The sequence below is a fragment of the Oncorhynchus mykiss genome, chromosome 3 (assembly GCF_057628025.1).
Source record: "Oncorhynchus mykiss isolate SJ-2025 chromosome 3, ASM5762802v1, whole genome shotgun sequence".
NCBI lineage: Eukaryota > Metazoa > Chordata > Actinopteri > Salmoniformes > Salmonidae > Oncorhynchus > Oncorhynchus mykiss.
The window spans coordinates 43,623,334-43,640,416 of record NC_143024.1 but is presented as its reverse complement, the minus strand read 5'-3'; the positions used below and the strand labels follow the sequence as shown (position 1 = coordinate 43,640,416).

The following is a 17,083-nucleotide window of genomic DNA, read 5'->3' as shown; positions in this document are numbered from 1 at the left end:
AATATAATTCTATTTTATTGGATAGCTTTTTCCTTTTCCACTTTTTTTGTCTTCCGACCGAAATCAACAATAAGACTCAAACTCAAAAACATTTCTCAAACTGCAATATTATGTGAACAAAATGCCAAGATGTCATTCTATATGAAACATTTAAATAGAGCATAAGAACATTTCTACAGATGTATCAACTCCTGTGAAGTGGCTATTATACAAAGGTTTCTGTGTGTGTGTGTGTGTGTGTGTGTGTGTGTGTGTGCGTGTGTGCGTGTGTGTGTGTCTGAGTGTGTGTGTCTGAGTGTGTGTGTCTGAGTGTGTGTGTGCGGGTGCGTGTGCGTGTCTGAGTGTGTGTCTGAGTGTGTGTGTGTGTGTCTATGTGTGTGTGTGTGTGTGTGTGTGTGCGTGTAGTACTGTGATAATGAGCTTTGAGCTGGGAGACCCTTGGAAGTACTGGGTCCTTTATTGCTTACAAAAGAGCAGACAAAGCAGACAGACACTGAGACAGGGTCAGGGAGAAGGAGGGGGCATGAAAATAAATCCCTCACTTTGTGCACCCTCTCAGAAGTCTCGCTCCCTGGACGCCACTGAGAAGGAAAACAAGCCACTGAAATGTCGATAGCAGGCAGCCGTGTGGGGATCCCTGGAGCACAGGACTCCACACCACCCTGGCTAATCGCTTTAACGGGCCGACGAGGAGAGAGAAAGATAGTGAGGACAGGGCTGGGAGAGAGCGAGAGGGAACGAGAGAGCGGAAGGAGAAGGGGGGGGGGGGGGGGGGATGGATGATGAAAGGTGAAGGGAGGAAAAGGGGCGAGAAGGTGCTAGACGAGACAGGGCTTCCCTCTCTTCAGGGATCCCCCTTCATGTGGAGTCAGACATGGGGAGACTCCCAGCACATGAACAAGTCAATCTCTCCCTCTTCTCACCCCGGTGGGCTCTAAGGGGCTGAGGGGTGAGCCAGCCGGCAGGGTGAAAGAGACCCAATGACACAACTGTGGTGGGGTAAGGGTTGATAAAGGGGTTTCGGGAGTGTGTGTGTGTGTGTGTGTGGGGGGGGGGGGAACAGACACCCTCTCAAGAGATAATGACGTGTCAGGGCTGATGCTTCAAGTATTGTACCAGTCTACTGAGTTGACCTGGAGTTGGAATGTACCTATAAGTCGTCTTTCTGAATAACACCTCCTCGATAGCTTGCCGAGCAACTCCAAATCATTCCTACGAGGATAAATGAAGACACTTTCTCTTCTCACAGCACAAACATTTTGAAACACAAGCAGTAAATGTCAGTTAACAAATGCCCAAAAAACACCACTGACAGTATATCTATATAAAAATAATGAAGAAAGGTCAGATTTTCCTCTTTCCTTGGAAAACGTCTACAGCTATCCACTATCTCCTCATGATCATCATCATCATCACCATCATCACGTGTGTTTACACAGACCAGACTTGGCCAGTACAGTTGCCTTTGATTCACTGGACCCAATCAAGGAAATGACTGTTTGTAAACTTGATCACCAGTGTCTTCACATAGTCGTCTCTCCTCTCACTCCCACACAGAGAGGAAACGAATGGGAAAAATATTCAATGTAAAAGTAATAACAAATCACACTGCAGGAGGGGGGAGACAGTGTGTGTGTGTGTGTGTGTGTGTGTGTGTGTGTGTGTGTGTGTGTGTGTGTGTGTGTGCGTGTGTGTGTGTGTATGTGACAGCATGAGAGAGAGATAAGAAGTGTGAGATAGAGAGAGAGAGAGAGAGAGAGAGAGAGAGAGAGAGAGAGAGAGAGAGAGAGAGAAAAAAAAAGAATAGGGAAGAAATTGTGGGACAGAGGTACAGATGCCATGCCTTAATTTGATCATCCTTCTGTTGCAGGAAATGCAAACTTATTATATATTCAAGGTTTAAAAAGGCTTCTAAAGTTGGTCATTTCCACTTTGAAATTTCAGACTTGATTTTCCCTTACAAAAAAATGTATCACCCTCTACAAAAATGTCCATGAATTATAATCATGTTGCTGCAGGATTATTTTCCTGTTGTAGCAAACTGTCTCAAATTAAGATCCTACATCTGTACGAAGGTAACTTGAAAGATGTGAAAGAGAGAGAGAGAGAGAGAGAGAGAGAGAGAGAGAGAGAGAGAGAGAGAGAGAGAGAGAGAAGCAAAGAAAGAAAGAGACGTTGCACATGCCCCGCTTGTGATTCATTCCTTAACTTGTGGCGAGCGTCACTAAACAGGCAATGGAAACTTCTACAAATGTAAATACGGTTCGGTTAAAAATATAGTTCCTTAATGCACACCACATGTGGCTCCCTGGCAGACCCTGCTCTATTTTGACGGGAGGAGACCGAGGGAACGCAATGAAGGGAGAGAGCGAGAGAGAGAGAGAGAGAGAGAGAGAGAGAGAGAGAGAGAGAGAGAGGCAGACAGAGGGATAACTTAAAAGTGAGATATTAAGGAAGAGTGTGAGAGAAAGAGATAAAGATATATAGAGAACGATAGAGAGAGATAGTGTGTGTAGCTGCTCTGTTTGCGTCCTAATTTACCTTGGGCCTTCTCCACGAACACCACCTTGGAGTCTGGCAGAAAGTTGTGTCCGTTAAGGAGGATCTTCTTTCCCCCTGTGGCGGGGTAGCTGTCCAGGCTCTGCTTCTCGACCAGGGGCAGCTCCTGTGCCGAGCGCTGGGCTGGAGGAGGGACAGACAGAGAGACAGACAGGCAGGCAAGCAGACAGACAGACACGAGGAGAGAGTGTTAATTCACATCCAACTTGGCACAATAGCTGGACAAAAAAAGAATAAAACAGTGAGCGGATATACACTTTATACTACATACACAACAGCACTCTATACTGCTCAAGCTTTCCTTACCCACTCCCCATCCGCCCCCGGACCTCCAGATCCCCTACCTCCCCAACTCTGCCATGTCACAGCAGGAGTTGCTTAGCAACCGCCTTATCAGTTTTCAAATGGCTTTTTAACACCACTGGCTATTTTCTGATTTTCAGACAACAGATGTTTTTGTTTTTTTTAAACGTGAAATATATAAAAATGGATCAAAACAATATTTATCTGGTGACCCAATCAGCATATTCACCCAGGTAGGAACAAGCCAAATAACGAGTCATACTTCAGTCATACTTTATCCACCACCTGTCTCTGCTTTTATCAATGCACCTCGGGGGTTCTTGGTTATCAAGACCATGTTCACAGCCAGACGCACAATGCTCCGTCATTACATCACTATGCAATTGACTTGACTCATTCAGTCATCTGTAATAATGATCCATCAGTCCATTGTAAAAAAAAAATAAAAAAATGCAGTAATCAATCAAAACATGTGTCATCATCAACCTTGGACTAGAAACTACAAGACTAGCACATTCCTACCACCCATCACACATAGTCTATCACACACACACACACACACACACACACACACACACACACACATATATACACACACACATATTCACACACATATACACACACATATACACACACACACAAACACACCCAAACACACACGCACACACACTCAACTGATTGACATAGTTAGCGGTTTCCAAACACACTTCCAACCCCGCGAGATCTAGAGCGGACAAATGACCCTTCATACACCTCTGATAATAGGGTCACCTCACCACAATAAGTTAGGCATAGACTCATAAAATGCACTGAGGGATATATGACATACAGTGGGGCAAAAAAGTCTTTAGTCAGCCACCAACTGTGCAAGTTCTCCCACTTAAAAATATGAGAGAGGCCTGTAATTTCATCATAGGTACACTTCAACTATGACAGACAAAATGAGAATTTATTTTCAGAAAATCACATTGTAGGATTTTTTATGAATTTATTTGCAAATTATGGTGGAAAATAAGTATTTGGTCACCTACAAACAAGCAAGATTTCTGGCTCTCACAGACCTGTAACTTCTTCTTTAAGAGGCCTAACCTCACAGTTATCAATGAAAGTACAATGCATTCAACAACTTGGCAAATTACTTTCATCATATAAAGATTTGAATTGGGTCCAAAAGGCCACATCATACTGATTTCCATGCTAAGAGAGTGTTATTGGTTTGTGTGTGTGCACCTGTGGATATGTGTGTTCATAAGGAACAGTCATTGTGTGTGTGTGTGTGTGTGTGTGTGTGTGTGTGTGTGTGTGTGTGTGTGTGTGTGAGTGTGTGTGTATACTCACAGCACTCGATGGGGTTGGAGGAGGCCTGTAGGGAGATTGTCCTGCCATTGGGCTGGTTGATGTGCACACGGAACACCATCCTCACACGCGTGTTTTTGCGCCCGATGTCCGTCTCGCCCTTACGCAGCTCGATGTCAGAGTTCCGCAGCTTCAGAATCCCTGCACAGTCAATGCTGTCACACAGGGGAGAGGGTACATTTTAGCATCAGCATACTGGTACTAATCAATATACTGTCTGGATGAGCACTATGCTACTGCTTGTCTCCGGAATCCAGAGTTTATTATAGACCATGATCATCAGACTACATTGAGACATAGATTACAGATGGAATATACTGTATCATCATACTGTATCATCATACTGTATCATCATACTGTATCATCATACTGTGTCATCATACTGTGTCATCATATAACAGAAACAGAAAAAAGTACAGTATATTATTATTACGTCATCATCATCAGACCATAGAGACATCTATAATTCAGATGTACTAGTTAGTTCACTGTCATGAACAGGTCCTGGAACGAGGGGTTGGGTTAAATGCGGAAGACGGTTGACACATTTCAGTTGAAGGCATTCAGTTGTACAATTTACTAGGTATCCCCCTTTCCCCTATTTGATCAAAGAGACCAGGGCCAGATCCACAAAGCCTATCCCAAGGTAAGAGTGCAGATCTAGGATCTGTCCATAAAATATGATTAATTATGATCTAAAAGGCAAAACGGATCCTAGATCAGCACTCCGACTCAGAGACGTCTCGTCTAAAGTTCCGGATCACAGATATCGGAAGTCCAGCAGAACACTACTGAGTCACTCCCCATTTCTTCTAAGAACAACATTAATTTGTTTATGTGACTTTTAATATTCCTGGCGCCCCAGAATACAGCTCTCTGGAGCAATATTTAGGGTCGTGTTCATTAGGGCAAGTAACTGAAAACGCTTTAAAACTATTCGCAACTGTTTCACTCAGTTTATCGTCTATTAGTGCCTAATGAACACCGCCCAGGCCTTTGGTCTCTCCACCGTCACTTTCCAGAGGAGAAGCCCATTGGCTGCCGCCTGCATTCTCACAGCCACTTTATAACCCTCTGTCTACCCCCCGCCCCCCCCCCCCCCCCCCAAAAGCTCCGGGTCTCATACTTTTAACATTTCAAACATTTACGGTTTCAACCTCACTAACCAATGCCACATTTAGCTGCAGACTTGTTTTTTTAATTTGCTGTCTTTATTTATTTTATTTCATTTAATATTATTTTTTTTTGCGGGAGGATTTTCCTTCTTAGGGGGAAAAAGGCATCACTTTTCAGACAGGCCTTTCAAGAAATTAAACTAAAACCAAAAGGTTGCTGGTAAAAAGTCAAGAAATACATATGGGATATGGCTTGGCGTTTCAATAATTTGACATTGTAGCTTTTTGGGTGGAATTCCTGGAACATGTTAAATGTCAAGTTTTATACAAAGCTATTTTTCCCCTTCACTTTGGTCTATCTGAATGAGATTTTTATTTTTTATTTTTTTTAAAGAACACTTACAACACGTTTCTTTAGTGGCTCAAGCATGATGTAAGTGTTCAGTCACGCAGTTGCGGTTTTAAAACAAACACATTAGCGGTAGTACGCCATGCTCTGTTTTACTGTCAAACGACTGTTGGAATGAACAATAGTGTCTCTTTTCATGAACTACGGTGTGGAGCAGCCAATCACGGCGTGTACCAGTGATATGTTGAAGTCAGCTCAAAGCCAAGATCTGTAGGGACGGCATGGCGACTGTTGGTCATAAAAAAGACTGCCAGATGTATCCTACACTTGTGGTGGAACAGTGTCAGCAAAGCATTAAGTCACTGCAAAACATTAAGACTGCAATGGTGGAAAGGGAAAGGGGGATACCTAGTCAGTTGTACAGGACAGGTGGCGGGAAACGGTTACCGAACAAAAACTGGATATGCAGGTTGATGGTTTACTTGACATTTGTTTGTCAAATCAAAATGAACTGACAAATGTTGAGTGGAATTGTTTTTTTCTCACCCAACAACAACTCTACTTGTTCAGTGGATGTTACATGATTCGAAACCATAGTAGCCCAGAATGTTCTAGATTCTCAGAGACAACATACTGTGTAATAAAGCTACTGGCTACTATCCATTTCAATGGGTGGGTACTAAACCACAGATAAAACTTTATCAGTAACAATAGGGGTGAAAGAGATAGATTGATATGTGCCTGGCGTCTGACATCCGTTGTCTACAGTACCGGCTATGTAACGTCCCACACAGTGAGCGAGCGAGAGAGAGCTGGCGTGAGAGCAAAGGGCTGGCCGGAGTGTTATCAGGCTGACTGTTAACAGCTCAATGGAAAGACTCCGTCAGCGACCGACCCTCCTCAGACAGACCCTGGCCTTCCAGCCAGTCGATAGAGAGAGAAAACATGGGCTGTGTTCATTAGACATCAAACAGATGAAAACAGACTGAAACATGGAAGGACTACCTGGACTAAGAAATGCTCATTTACTTTTTCTGTCGCGAAAACACTTTAAAACGTTTTCAGTAGCGTGACCTAATGGACACTACCCTGGCCTACAATGTTCTACCCTAACCCCGAGGCTCAGTTCTACAATATCCTTTCACTGCTCTCTTGCTCTAGCTTATACGGTGACGACAAAAGGGGAAACCTGACGTCATCTGAATAGTTTTCTCGAATATCAGATTTATCCATTGTGCCCTGTAAAGTGTAATGGCTGAAGTTCCTCAAAGTATCCCCTGTCTAGATTTGATACATTATAAAGGGGCAGTATAGCATTGTTGGAAATGGAAGGTTCAACTCTGTTAAACCAAATAAGTTCATTTTCCAGTCAAAGAGATCTGATATCTCATGGTGCTTGCCAAATATCTTCGTAACCTCCCACAATATCGAAACAAATATTAAAATAAGCTTTACCTTAATATAAGCCCATTCAATCTACACCAGTTCCTCTAAAAAAGCTACAGTTCGTTCAGTAGGTGGTGATGGAGCTTGAGTTGAGATTTAGCTGCCTTCTCCATCAGAGAAAGTCCTGGGCATCGGGACAGCAAACACATTGTGACGTGAACAGAGCCCCAGGGCAGGAGCTGCTGCCTGGGTACCCTGCGGAGCGCAACCTTCTGACCTTCTGGAGATCCGGAGTTGGAGAGTGATTTACAGCTGCACACAAGGATATAGTGATTTCAAGAATTGGGTATTTTTATGTACACGGCAGATTGGGTGCAATGGGGAGAAAACCAACAGAAATGAGGCCTATTGGATTTCCTGGGCATTATTCCTTTTAGACTTCTACATTATGTACTGCACTGTATTAGGCATGCTTTGGGTGTCTTTCTTGGTGACTGCAATGGTACCATTTTTAACACTAGAAGCGCAGAGGCAGTCCTTTTGACTGCATATGACTTTAAAATAGAAAACTCATTGTTAGTCATGCCCCCCTCCTATATAAGAATTTGGTTAGAATTCCGATATCACAAACAGAACTTGTGTTATAAGCAGTTTTAAGAAGACGCGCCTTATTGTTTGCAGGGAAGACGTTTTGATTCCAATATAATTTGAGAAAGAGCAGATTCTGAGGTTTCCAAAACACTTTTGTTAAACAACTCTCAAAATTGAAGAGATGGGCTTCCCGGGTGGCGCAGTGGTCTAGGGCACTGCATCGCAGTGCTAGCTGTGCCACCAGAGACTCTGGGTTCGCACCCAGGCTCTGTCGCAGCTGGCCGTGACCAGGAGGTCTGCGCCTAGCGTCGTCCGGGTTAGGGAGGGTTTGGGGTTGGGTTGGGGGGTTGGGTTCCCCAACAGAAAGCCCACAGGGGATTTTATTTGCCCCCACCCAAGTTTTGTGAGCAAAACAAAACAAAGTAAAAAAAAAATATATATAATAAAATACCAGAAAATCAGCTCCAAGTGATTTTAATTTTGGAAATCCGTTCCCAAAGTGTTCCCACACACAATAGAAAGACACATGATCGTATAGAAATGTAAGCAAGGTTTGAAATTATTCAGTTTTTGTCAAATATTATATCTGTTTGGGCTACTTGCGGTCAATTTGCAGTCTACATATTATTTGTAATTATGTTCCTGTCCCCTGATCATCCGCTCAAGGTCAAATCTGCCTGCGGCTGAATCTAGTTGATTAAGCCTGGCCTACAGTAACATAAACAAATGAAAATGCTATTGTGTTTTAATGTTACCCAAGACCTTCATAAACACAACCAAATTAGAATGAAATATGAAATGCATTTATGACACTGTTAGAATGTTGAGAGAGAGAGAGAGAGAGAGAGAGAGGAGAGTGGAAAAGACAAGGACTCACATGGCTCGCATGTTGTTCTCGGGCAGCAGAGGGATCTCCAGCACCTTGGTGTTGGACTGCAGGGCCTCGTGGCTGGCGGTAGAGACAGTCTTGCCCGTGATGCGGTGGACCTGGTAGAAGGCGTGCGGTCGCAGGAGGCGGTCGTCTGCGGTCCCGATGAACAGCTGCAGGGTAAGGGGCTCGCTCTCCATGTAACCGTAGAGCTGGCGGGAGAACAAAGAGATCCAGGTGAGACCCAACGCCGGGTTTTAAAGCACCTCATAAACAACCCGTCATTTGGGGAAACAGAGATTGAACACCACATCAGGTACCGATAGTTAAGAAGCCCTTTAATGATTGCTTTTAGTGAAGTTTGTTTGGGGGGAGGTTTCAGAAAATAGGCCCTTTGGTCGGATTTGTTTTTCGGTCAGGTTGGAGACCCGTTTCCAGATTCTTGGAGTCTTCTGTTTTTCAAATTTGGGAGCGGTTTGTTAATGTACATCCCTTTAGGGGAAGGTTAAAGAGGGTTTTGATATTTTGGAGGTAGTCTGTCTGGGGTAGAGATCTTCTGGGCAGCCAGACACAAGTGCTGATGGAGAGGTTGGCTTCCCATCACTTCACTGTTCATTAAAACCTCACAGCCGCCATAAAAAAAGTGCCCAAGGAGAGGCTAGCAGTCGACAGTGACTCAATGGAAAGTGACCATTTTGGAGACCAAATAGAAAACCAAGATGATAATTTAAAAGTCAGCCTAAGAGCATGATGCACAATGTTTATGAGGATTTTATCCCCTCGGCAATGGACTGAAGTTAGTAAACATAAATTTGCATGTCAGAAAAGGAGTTGAATTTATAAGGGGTAATCATAAACAGTATTTTGGCAATCTATGTTGAATATTTCTGCTGATGCACAATACATATTAAGTATTTTAAATGCAATCCTTTATAGAATTGCTTTTTAATGTGATCAGCAAAATCTCAAGAACAATAAATCCTAGATGATTAGTCGCTCCACATGTATTCAATAAATGTCTTGTACACACAATATCAAAATACCAATGTCTATGAGAAAATATAAATTCTGGTCAAAAGGGACACACACTCAATTGAAACAAAATGTCATGACTCTTTATCGATTTGTACATATTTCTTAGTCTCGGGGCTCTCAACGAATCATCTGAGCGTGAATCGTCGACCAGCCATCATTATCGTAGAGCACTCAATCGATTCACTTTATATGTGTGTGTTGTATTGACCTGCTCCCTTATCAATAAGTGATTAAAGATTTAGTTTAAGTACAACTCTGACTTGTGTGACAATTTGTCTCTCCTCATTTGATAGTAAAGAAATGAACCACCACATTCTACATTGTTGATTACATTCTTCTGCGTTTGGTCCTAATAAATTATAAACTCAGTTGCCTTGTGGTTATAGAGCACCCTGAGGTTGGAATATGGAAGTTTGATCCCTGGCAGAGTCATACCAAAGACTGTAAAAATCGGACCCAATGCGTCTCCACTTGGCACACAGGAGATTGACTAAGGACAGCGTCCTGTCCAGGGGGCGTACTTGTACATTAAGCTGCCTCACACTACAGAAGCAGGGGATAGGCTCCGGCTCCTATGAGCTCAGGCTACTTACTATTTGGTTGCAAAATACAGAAGAAAATCTCTATCCACATTTACACGGATAGCTTGACTTTCACACAAAGAAAACACCAGGTCACAGTGAAGCAAGGATAGCTTAATTGCAAGTCGCTCACTCCCTTTAAAAACATTCACATACTTGTGCCTAGCATGCTGACAGCATACAATCCCTTGGCCTCTGGGCATTTATGAACCTGCATTATGATTTTCATTAAAGCCTATGAAGCTCAGGAGCGGAACCAGAGAAGGTGTCACACAGAGATGAAAGAGGCCCCGGTATCGGAACCACCACTTCAAACAGTTATACACTTCCCCTCTTCCTCTCACGGACCACCTTAAGCTGCTACAGATTCCCCAATAAAAGCAAGTACAGCAAAAAACAGGGATGTAAATCGAGCTAAGACGGCTACTACTTAGTACTACTCAGTAAACTCAGTAGACTATTATTGCTGAGTGTGATCTCCAATAGCCCCAACAGCCAAACAATAGCTAGGTGAGAAGGCGATGCCTGTCAGTTCATTGAACATTTAGTCAACCTTAGAAAAACTAGAGTCATCTAAAACAACCAGGGCAACCATCTAGAACAACAAAAAACACCTAGAACAACCATAAAACAACCAGGACAAGCATCTGGAACAGTGCTCTGCAACCCTGTTCCTGGAGATACCATCCTGTTGGTTTTTCGCTCCAACCCTATTCTAGTGCACCTGGTTCTAATGATTAGCTGGTTGATGAGCTAAATCGAGTTAGTTTACAACTGGGGTTGGAGCGAAAACCTACAGGATGGTATCTCTCCAGGAACAGGGTTGGAGAGCCCATCTACAACAACACTGTCTGCAGAAAGAAGCATGGGGGATGGTTGAAACCCATTCGGAGAGGGGGAAAATACTTCAACCTCGGGAGAAAATGGCAACTGTGCACATTCCTCAATGTGGTGAATGTTACCAAATATTTGGGAGAAGAATCCTGACCCAGGCCCATTTGCTAACCCAATGGACCACTTCCGGTACAACCAAATCTTTAGACCTCCCAGCTCCCAGGCAATGTTTGTTCAAGTGTGTGTGTGTGTGTGTGTGTGTGTGTGTGTGTGTGTGTGTGTGTGTGTGCGTGCGTGCGTGCATATGTGCATTTAATGTAGACTTGGAAAAATCTCCAAACCTAGAGACCCTCCAAAAATTGGGGATCCGTTCTGAACAGTCGACAGGCAAACCTCGCACTGGGTAATGGATGGCCAGACCTCCATGGCTTCACACAGCTAGGTCCTTGACCACATCAGAGACCGTCACAAGAAATCACTTACACTCGACAGGTCCTAACCAAACAACGTCCATCTGAAAAAAATCCCACAAATTGCTCAATTATCTCCCCAGTACAAGAGTATCGTTTCAAAATCCCGTCTTAAAGTTCAGTCTTATGGAAGTTCAGCGCGGCTGTGTCCGAGTGAAAACAGCGAGTCAAATGGAATAAGCGACCCAGTGTTTATTTAACGAATTGAGTCATAGAACAAAACACAGACCACATGTAACCTTATGACATCATCTGATTAATGGATTTATAATTGCCTTTGCAGGGGGGTCAGGGATTGGGAAGTAAGTGAAGGTAGAGAAATACGTCATTGGAATCTTGTAATCAGTATTTTGTCTGAATTGTTGGCCATGTTGACACTCAGTAACAACCCACTCTGCCAAACACAAAGGGGAATTACCAACCGAAGACACAATCAGCACGCATCTATGGAGGCAGTGAAGAAAGACTGAGTTCATTTTGCTCAAACTGATGATAAACTTGCCAGGTGACTGTGAAAACAAGTGAGGTGAGGGGGATCTACAAACTGAAGGCATAATTGGCTGGTGCGACATATCGAGTTATGCTCACGCCTGCCCATGCAGTAGCTCTCTGTTGGTGATTCTCAACACAGTACAGTACAGTACTAGACATATGCTATCCAAGGGTCTAAATAATGGACAAAACAGCAGCAATCATTACAAAATGATCAGGTTTTCTACTTCTCGACTTGATATCATCCCCTGATTCAGACATCAAGGGAACTAGTTAAGCAGGCTATAGCCTCCTTTTCTCCTTCACTTTCCCCTTTTTTCTTCTTCACAGCTCCACAGTGTCTCCAGCATCTGTCCTGACCTGTGTGCTAGCCACACATGCTAGTCATCAGTGAGTTACGCTGGGGTCAGGAGCTTCTTGAAGTCTATGTGTCTCCAGAGAGCACTTCATCCATGCGGTGACCTCACCAGCAGACGCCTCTCTCGGCTCGCCTTTTTATATTTGACTTACAGTGTCACCAGTGGTAATTACGCTTAGCCGCCACATGCTACCAGTTACTTACACATAGACAAGTCGACCGAGAAGGAAGGAAAAGGTTGTACCATCATGCTACGACGGAACCGATGGAACCGGGCACGAGGTACCAGTTTGAAAAGGCAAAACGGTCTGTTAAAAATGGCATAATTTCTTTATGATTTAAGAAAAGGCAGGCTGCCACTCTGCGAAGCCTGTGTCCTCCGTCCCTTTTGTGCTTTGCTCCTCGGTAGACTATGTTATTGAATTTCTTGGTGACCTCCAACCATTACCTTAGACTCAGCCCTCACGTGTCTGTGTATGGATAAACCACAAGAGGTGAAGTGTGTATGTGTGTTGGGGGGGTATTCTTTCTCCCTTCACTTTCTCCCTTCACTCTGCAATGCTGCGGTAGCGCACGATGGCCGGTGGGGTCCTACGGTGGGGTAGGGAAGTGATTAATGAGTTCAAGCAACCCTCAGTGATGCTTCCCGACAGCGAAAGGAACGCGGTAGGGTCCCCCCTGGGCGTTCTCCCTCAATTCATTTACCATATGTGCTCCCTCAACCCTCCTCTCCCCTATCCCCTATCTACCTCTTTCCCTCTCTGCTCCTGTGACCTTCCCTAGTCCACACACACCAACCACAAGCTGAGCGCAAAATGTAGTTCTTCATTTTAAATCCTCACAAGGGCAATAAGAAAAGACAAAGTTGAGGAACCGTGGTGAAGTTTAAGCGTGGTTCAACGAGAGAGGCTTTGCACACCTGTGTCTCCTACTTCATATTTGTGTCTCCAGCCATCTATGAGTCTAGACACACAGCCTAATCTTGACCAGATGAGTTTAGCTGAGCTGTGAATGTAGTCAAGCTGGGCTACTATATTTATCTTTGAGATCATCTCAAACCGAATTTGAATCGAAGCGTAATTTGCTGCAGTCACACTACACCAGCTTCTGCCACTGCATGTGCCATATTACATTACACCTCTAACCACCATCTACTGGCAAGTTAGACAGCATCTCCTCTTCCAACACGTGCCATGCAGGATGGACCGAATCTCAAATAAAACCGTTTGTAGATGTCAGCTGAAGCATTAATTGTGTAATTGTACGCAGCTGGGATGTCTGGGTTTTGACGATGTGTAACTGCGAGGGTGTTGAGCTCCGAAACCAGAGCTCACCCCGTCCTTTTCCACCATTCATTTCACATGAACCATTACAGATCCATCACCACGGCTGCTAAAATTCAGCCCTGAGATGGTGGTGCTCCGAAGAGGTTTTTCCTATGGGCTTTCAAACCACGTTCGCTATGTTCTCTTTAATGAGAATCATGTGTCCCTGTCAGTGATAGCTTAACGAACTTTATGTTTTTTATTCTCTTTTTTTTGTAGCTGGTGCTTTATCACCTTGGTTTACGTACTGTTTATATAAAAACTCGACTTCACACTTGTCAGTGCTATGCTCAAGCTCCAGAGGCAGGCCCGGTTGAAATATGACTGAGAAAAGATTTGCACGTGTTTGTTTAAGAAAGTGACTTGCTGGTGAATAGCAGCACAGTCTGGGCTGTGGGGTGAGTGTGAATATGGGCCTGCACTGGAACGCTCTCTTTCCCATCCAACTCTTTCTAGCTCCCAGAGATTTCATCACCGCCTGGAGAAATGTCATGACTCGTAGTCCACGTGACGCATGCAGCGGCGGGGAGAGAAGACAGGAAGCTGGGGAGAAGGGAGAGGAGGGAGCAGCTTAGGTTTTCCCCATTATCACGCTCCCTCTCTCAAGTGCTGACAGTCACACGGCGAGACTTCGCCGTACCCAATTCAAACACTCATCCCAAGCTCTCTTTCCCTCCATACCGTCTTTATCATCATCTTTCTCCAGTGCCTCACAGTCATACAGTATTCGTATATCAACATGTGACTTTTTAATGTATCGGGTTTCCCAAAGTTCCAAATGGCACTTCTTTATACAAGCGACAAAGCGGCTATATTCCCCAACGTTTTTATTGAAGTGTATGCCCCCAACGTTATGTAATCAAGGGCAACGTTTCAAGTCCTGGCCTAGACCAGCAAAGTCCAAGTTCCAAATAAAATAACAACTTGTTACCAAAATGTGTAGGCATTACGTTTTAGCCAAGGTACAGGGTATTACATTTGGGCAGAGTGATGTGTAAATGATTTCAGTCTAACCCTGATATAAAGGCTGGTAACCAGTGTTTTGCCTCATAAATCTGGCGGCTTCTGGTCCTCACCTCAAACCAGTGAAAATGCAGGCATTTAGTCCAATTCTTTCCAGTTGCTGTTCAATGGTAATTAGTGGTTGCCCAATATACCAAGGCTGTGAGTAAGGGAAGCCCCTCGGAGACAGAAACACAGTTTCATGGGAACCCTAACTGTTCCTCGGGACAGCCACGACTGCCCCTTGTAGAGCAGTACACGGTCGTGTTCAGTAGGGACAAAATGAAAATACAAAAATGCTCTCGAAATGAAATGAAACAGGGAGGTACAATCAGAACTTTTACAATAAGAAATGCTAATGTTCCTTTCTGTTTGCGAAACGTTTCACTACGGTGTTCGTCGATGAACACAACCCAGGAGTCTGCACGGAAGAACCAAAGGCGTCTTTCATGTTTTCAACAAGAAGTGGCACCGGATTTAAAACACAATAAATGACCGCCTTTACAGCGAACGTACATTTACTGTAGCTGTTGCTGAAGACGTTACACAGCCAGCATAGATGTCAAGGGGAAACGTCACATGTTCTACCAGCAGCACATCTATACGCTAAGGCCCTTCATGTCATCCTAAAGGAAAAAGACAAAGGTTGCTGTACTGTACTGTAACACACAGTTCTACCAGATGGTTACGCCAAGCACACATTCATGCGGATGAGAGACACATTCTGTCTACCATGCCTTCATTTTCCAAACGGAGAGTTAACGAGAGAGCCTGTCGTAGTAAGGCAGGCCCTGCAGGCCCAGTTATTATAATTACAGTATATACTCTATCCATATGTCGTACACTGTGGGATGGGACTAATACTCTACAGGTGTTGTCTAACACTGCGAGCCCTGTGAGTGTTCCTATGTGTTTCCTATGGTTTCCTGTCTCAATGTAAACCTGAATGAAATTTCCCGAGAGGTTCACATCCCAGGTTGCTACCCCTCAATGCAAATATAATTCCATGTAATTCCACTTTGGCAATCATTCAATTCCATCATAATATTGGTATCTTTGGAAAAACTCATCCATCATGACGTGGTGGCCTTCGGGGTGTAAAGGGAGGTAGAGGATTTTTCCTGAGCATGCCTTTGTAAACCGTGTTGTAGACGTTGGACATAACTGTGGTGAGAGGAGGGGGAGCCTGGTGAATCATCAGGGGGAGACCGGGGAGGGTAGTTGGGGTAGAGCAGAGGACCCTCCATCCCGTTAATGGGCGCTGTGGTCTGCAGCCAGTAAGTAAAGTGGAAAAGTGGCCGCGGGGGTCAGGACGTGGTACATCATCACGAGAAGGGGCTGAGAGGGGCTGAGAGGCCTGCACTGTAGGTCTGCAAACAAATGATGGAATGTTGGATCGAGGAGCCAGAAAGGAAACTGGTGGGGGTGAGGGGTTACGGACAGCAGAGTGCAGACAGTGTACCGCATAATCTGGAGGTTTCCATCAGTGTGGGGCTGTGGCAACAGGCTGCAGCTCGGGGCCTCCCCAGATTTACGTCTTCATCTTGCAAGAGGGGCCGGTGGAGAGCGGTAATGGTGGAGGAGACGGAGCTAGGAGCTGAGCATGATGTCACCGTTAGAAAGGGAAGCTTATTAAACAAAGGGGAGCCTGTGTGTTTGGCAGCCGGGATAAGAAAAACACCTCTGTTCATTATGTAGGAGCTACAGGAGGACTTCCGTGCTAGAAAATTGAGTGGTCATGAAGACAGAAACAGTGGCAGTGTAAAGATAGCAAACATTGTTTTGAGTAACATTGTTTTTCAGTCAGGTGTTTGTCAGTCAGTGTTCTTGGGGTCATAGCGTGTGTTGCAACGCTTCATTGACTGATAGGTTAGAGACACAGTGTCTCATCGTGTTTTTCACCATGTTATTTTTTAAACTGTTGTGCACAGCGATGGAATATGTCACAATCACTCATAGGTGTTGTGCCTGTCCAGCTCTGAGCCAAAACCCCAGTGCTGGAGTTTGTGCAGGTTTAGCCAGAATTGGGAATGTCGGTGTGGGAGAGAGGTTTGAGGAATGAGCGGCTCATGAGGAGCAACATCGGCAGTGAAGCGGAGGCCCCCTGGGCCAGGATGGTGGTGGGGGAGGAGGCATCGGACGGGCTCTGGGACTAGTCTCACCTCAGCCTACCCCTCCTCCTCTCCCTCCACCGAACCTCAGGGCCACCCGGGCCCTAATCAGCAGGAAGCAGAGTCTCTCTGGGGGTAACACAGCCGAGACCCAGCTGCCTGCCTGCGTGGTGACTCCCTGTGCCCTCCCTCTCTCCCTCTTTCCTCTGCGCCGCTCCCTCCCTCTGCCCTCCCTACACCCTTCCACCGCCTCACTCTCTCTGTCTGCCCTCATAACATCTCTCTCTCTCCCTCCATCTCCCTCTCTCTGTCTGCCCTCATAACATCTCTCTCTCCCTCCATCTCCCT

The 17,083-nt window shown here is 44.8% G+C and overlaps 1 protein-coding gene across 2 annotated transcripts in view; it reads right to left on the bottom strand.

The window, feature by feature from the left end:
• The window catches only part of LOC110518416 (nuclear factor of activated T-cells, cytoplasmic 1), a 75,659-nt gene that overhangs the window by 47,605 nt on the left and 10,971 nt on the right, over positions 1 to 17,083 (bottom strand). For both annotated transcript variants that reach the window (XM_021596024.3, XM_021596031.3), the window contains exons 4-6: positions 8,537 to 8,739; positions 4,201 to 4,373; positions 2,542 to 2,682 (exon numbers count right to left, since the gene is read on the bottom strand). In XM_021596024.3, the coding sequence (XP_021451699.3) occupies positions 2,542 to 2,682; positions 4,201 to 4,373; positions 8,537 to 8,739 (517 nt within the window). The remainder of the gene's footprint in view (positions 1 to 2,541; positions 2,683 to 4,200; positions 4,374 to 8,536; positions 8,740 to 17,083) is intronic.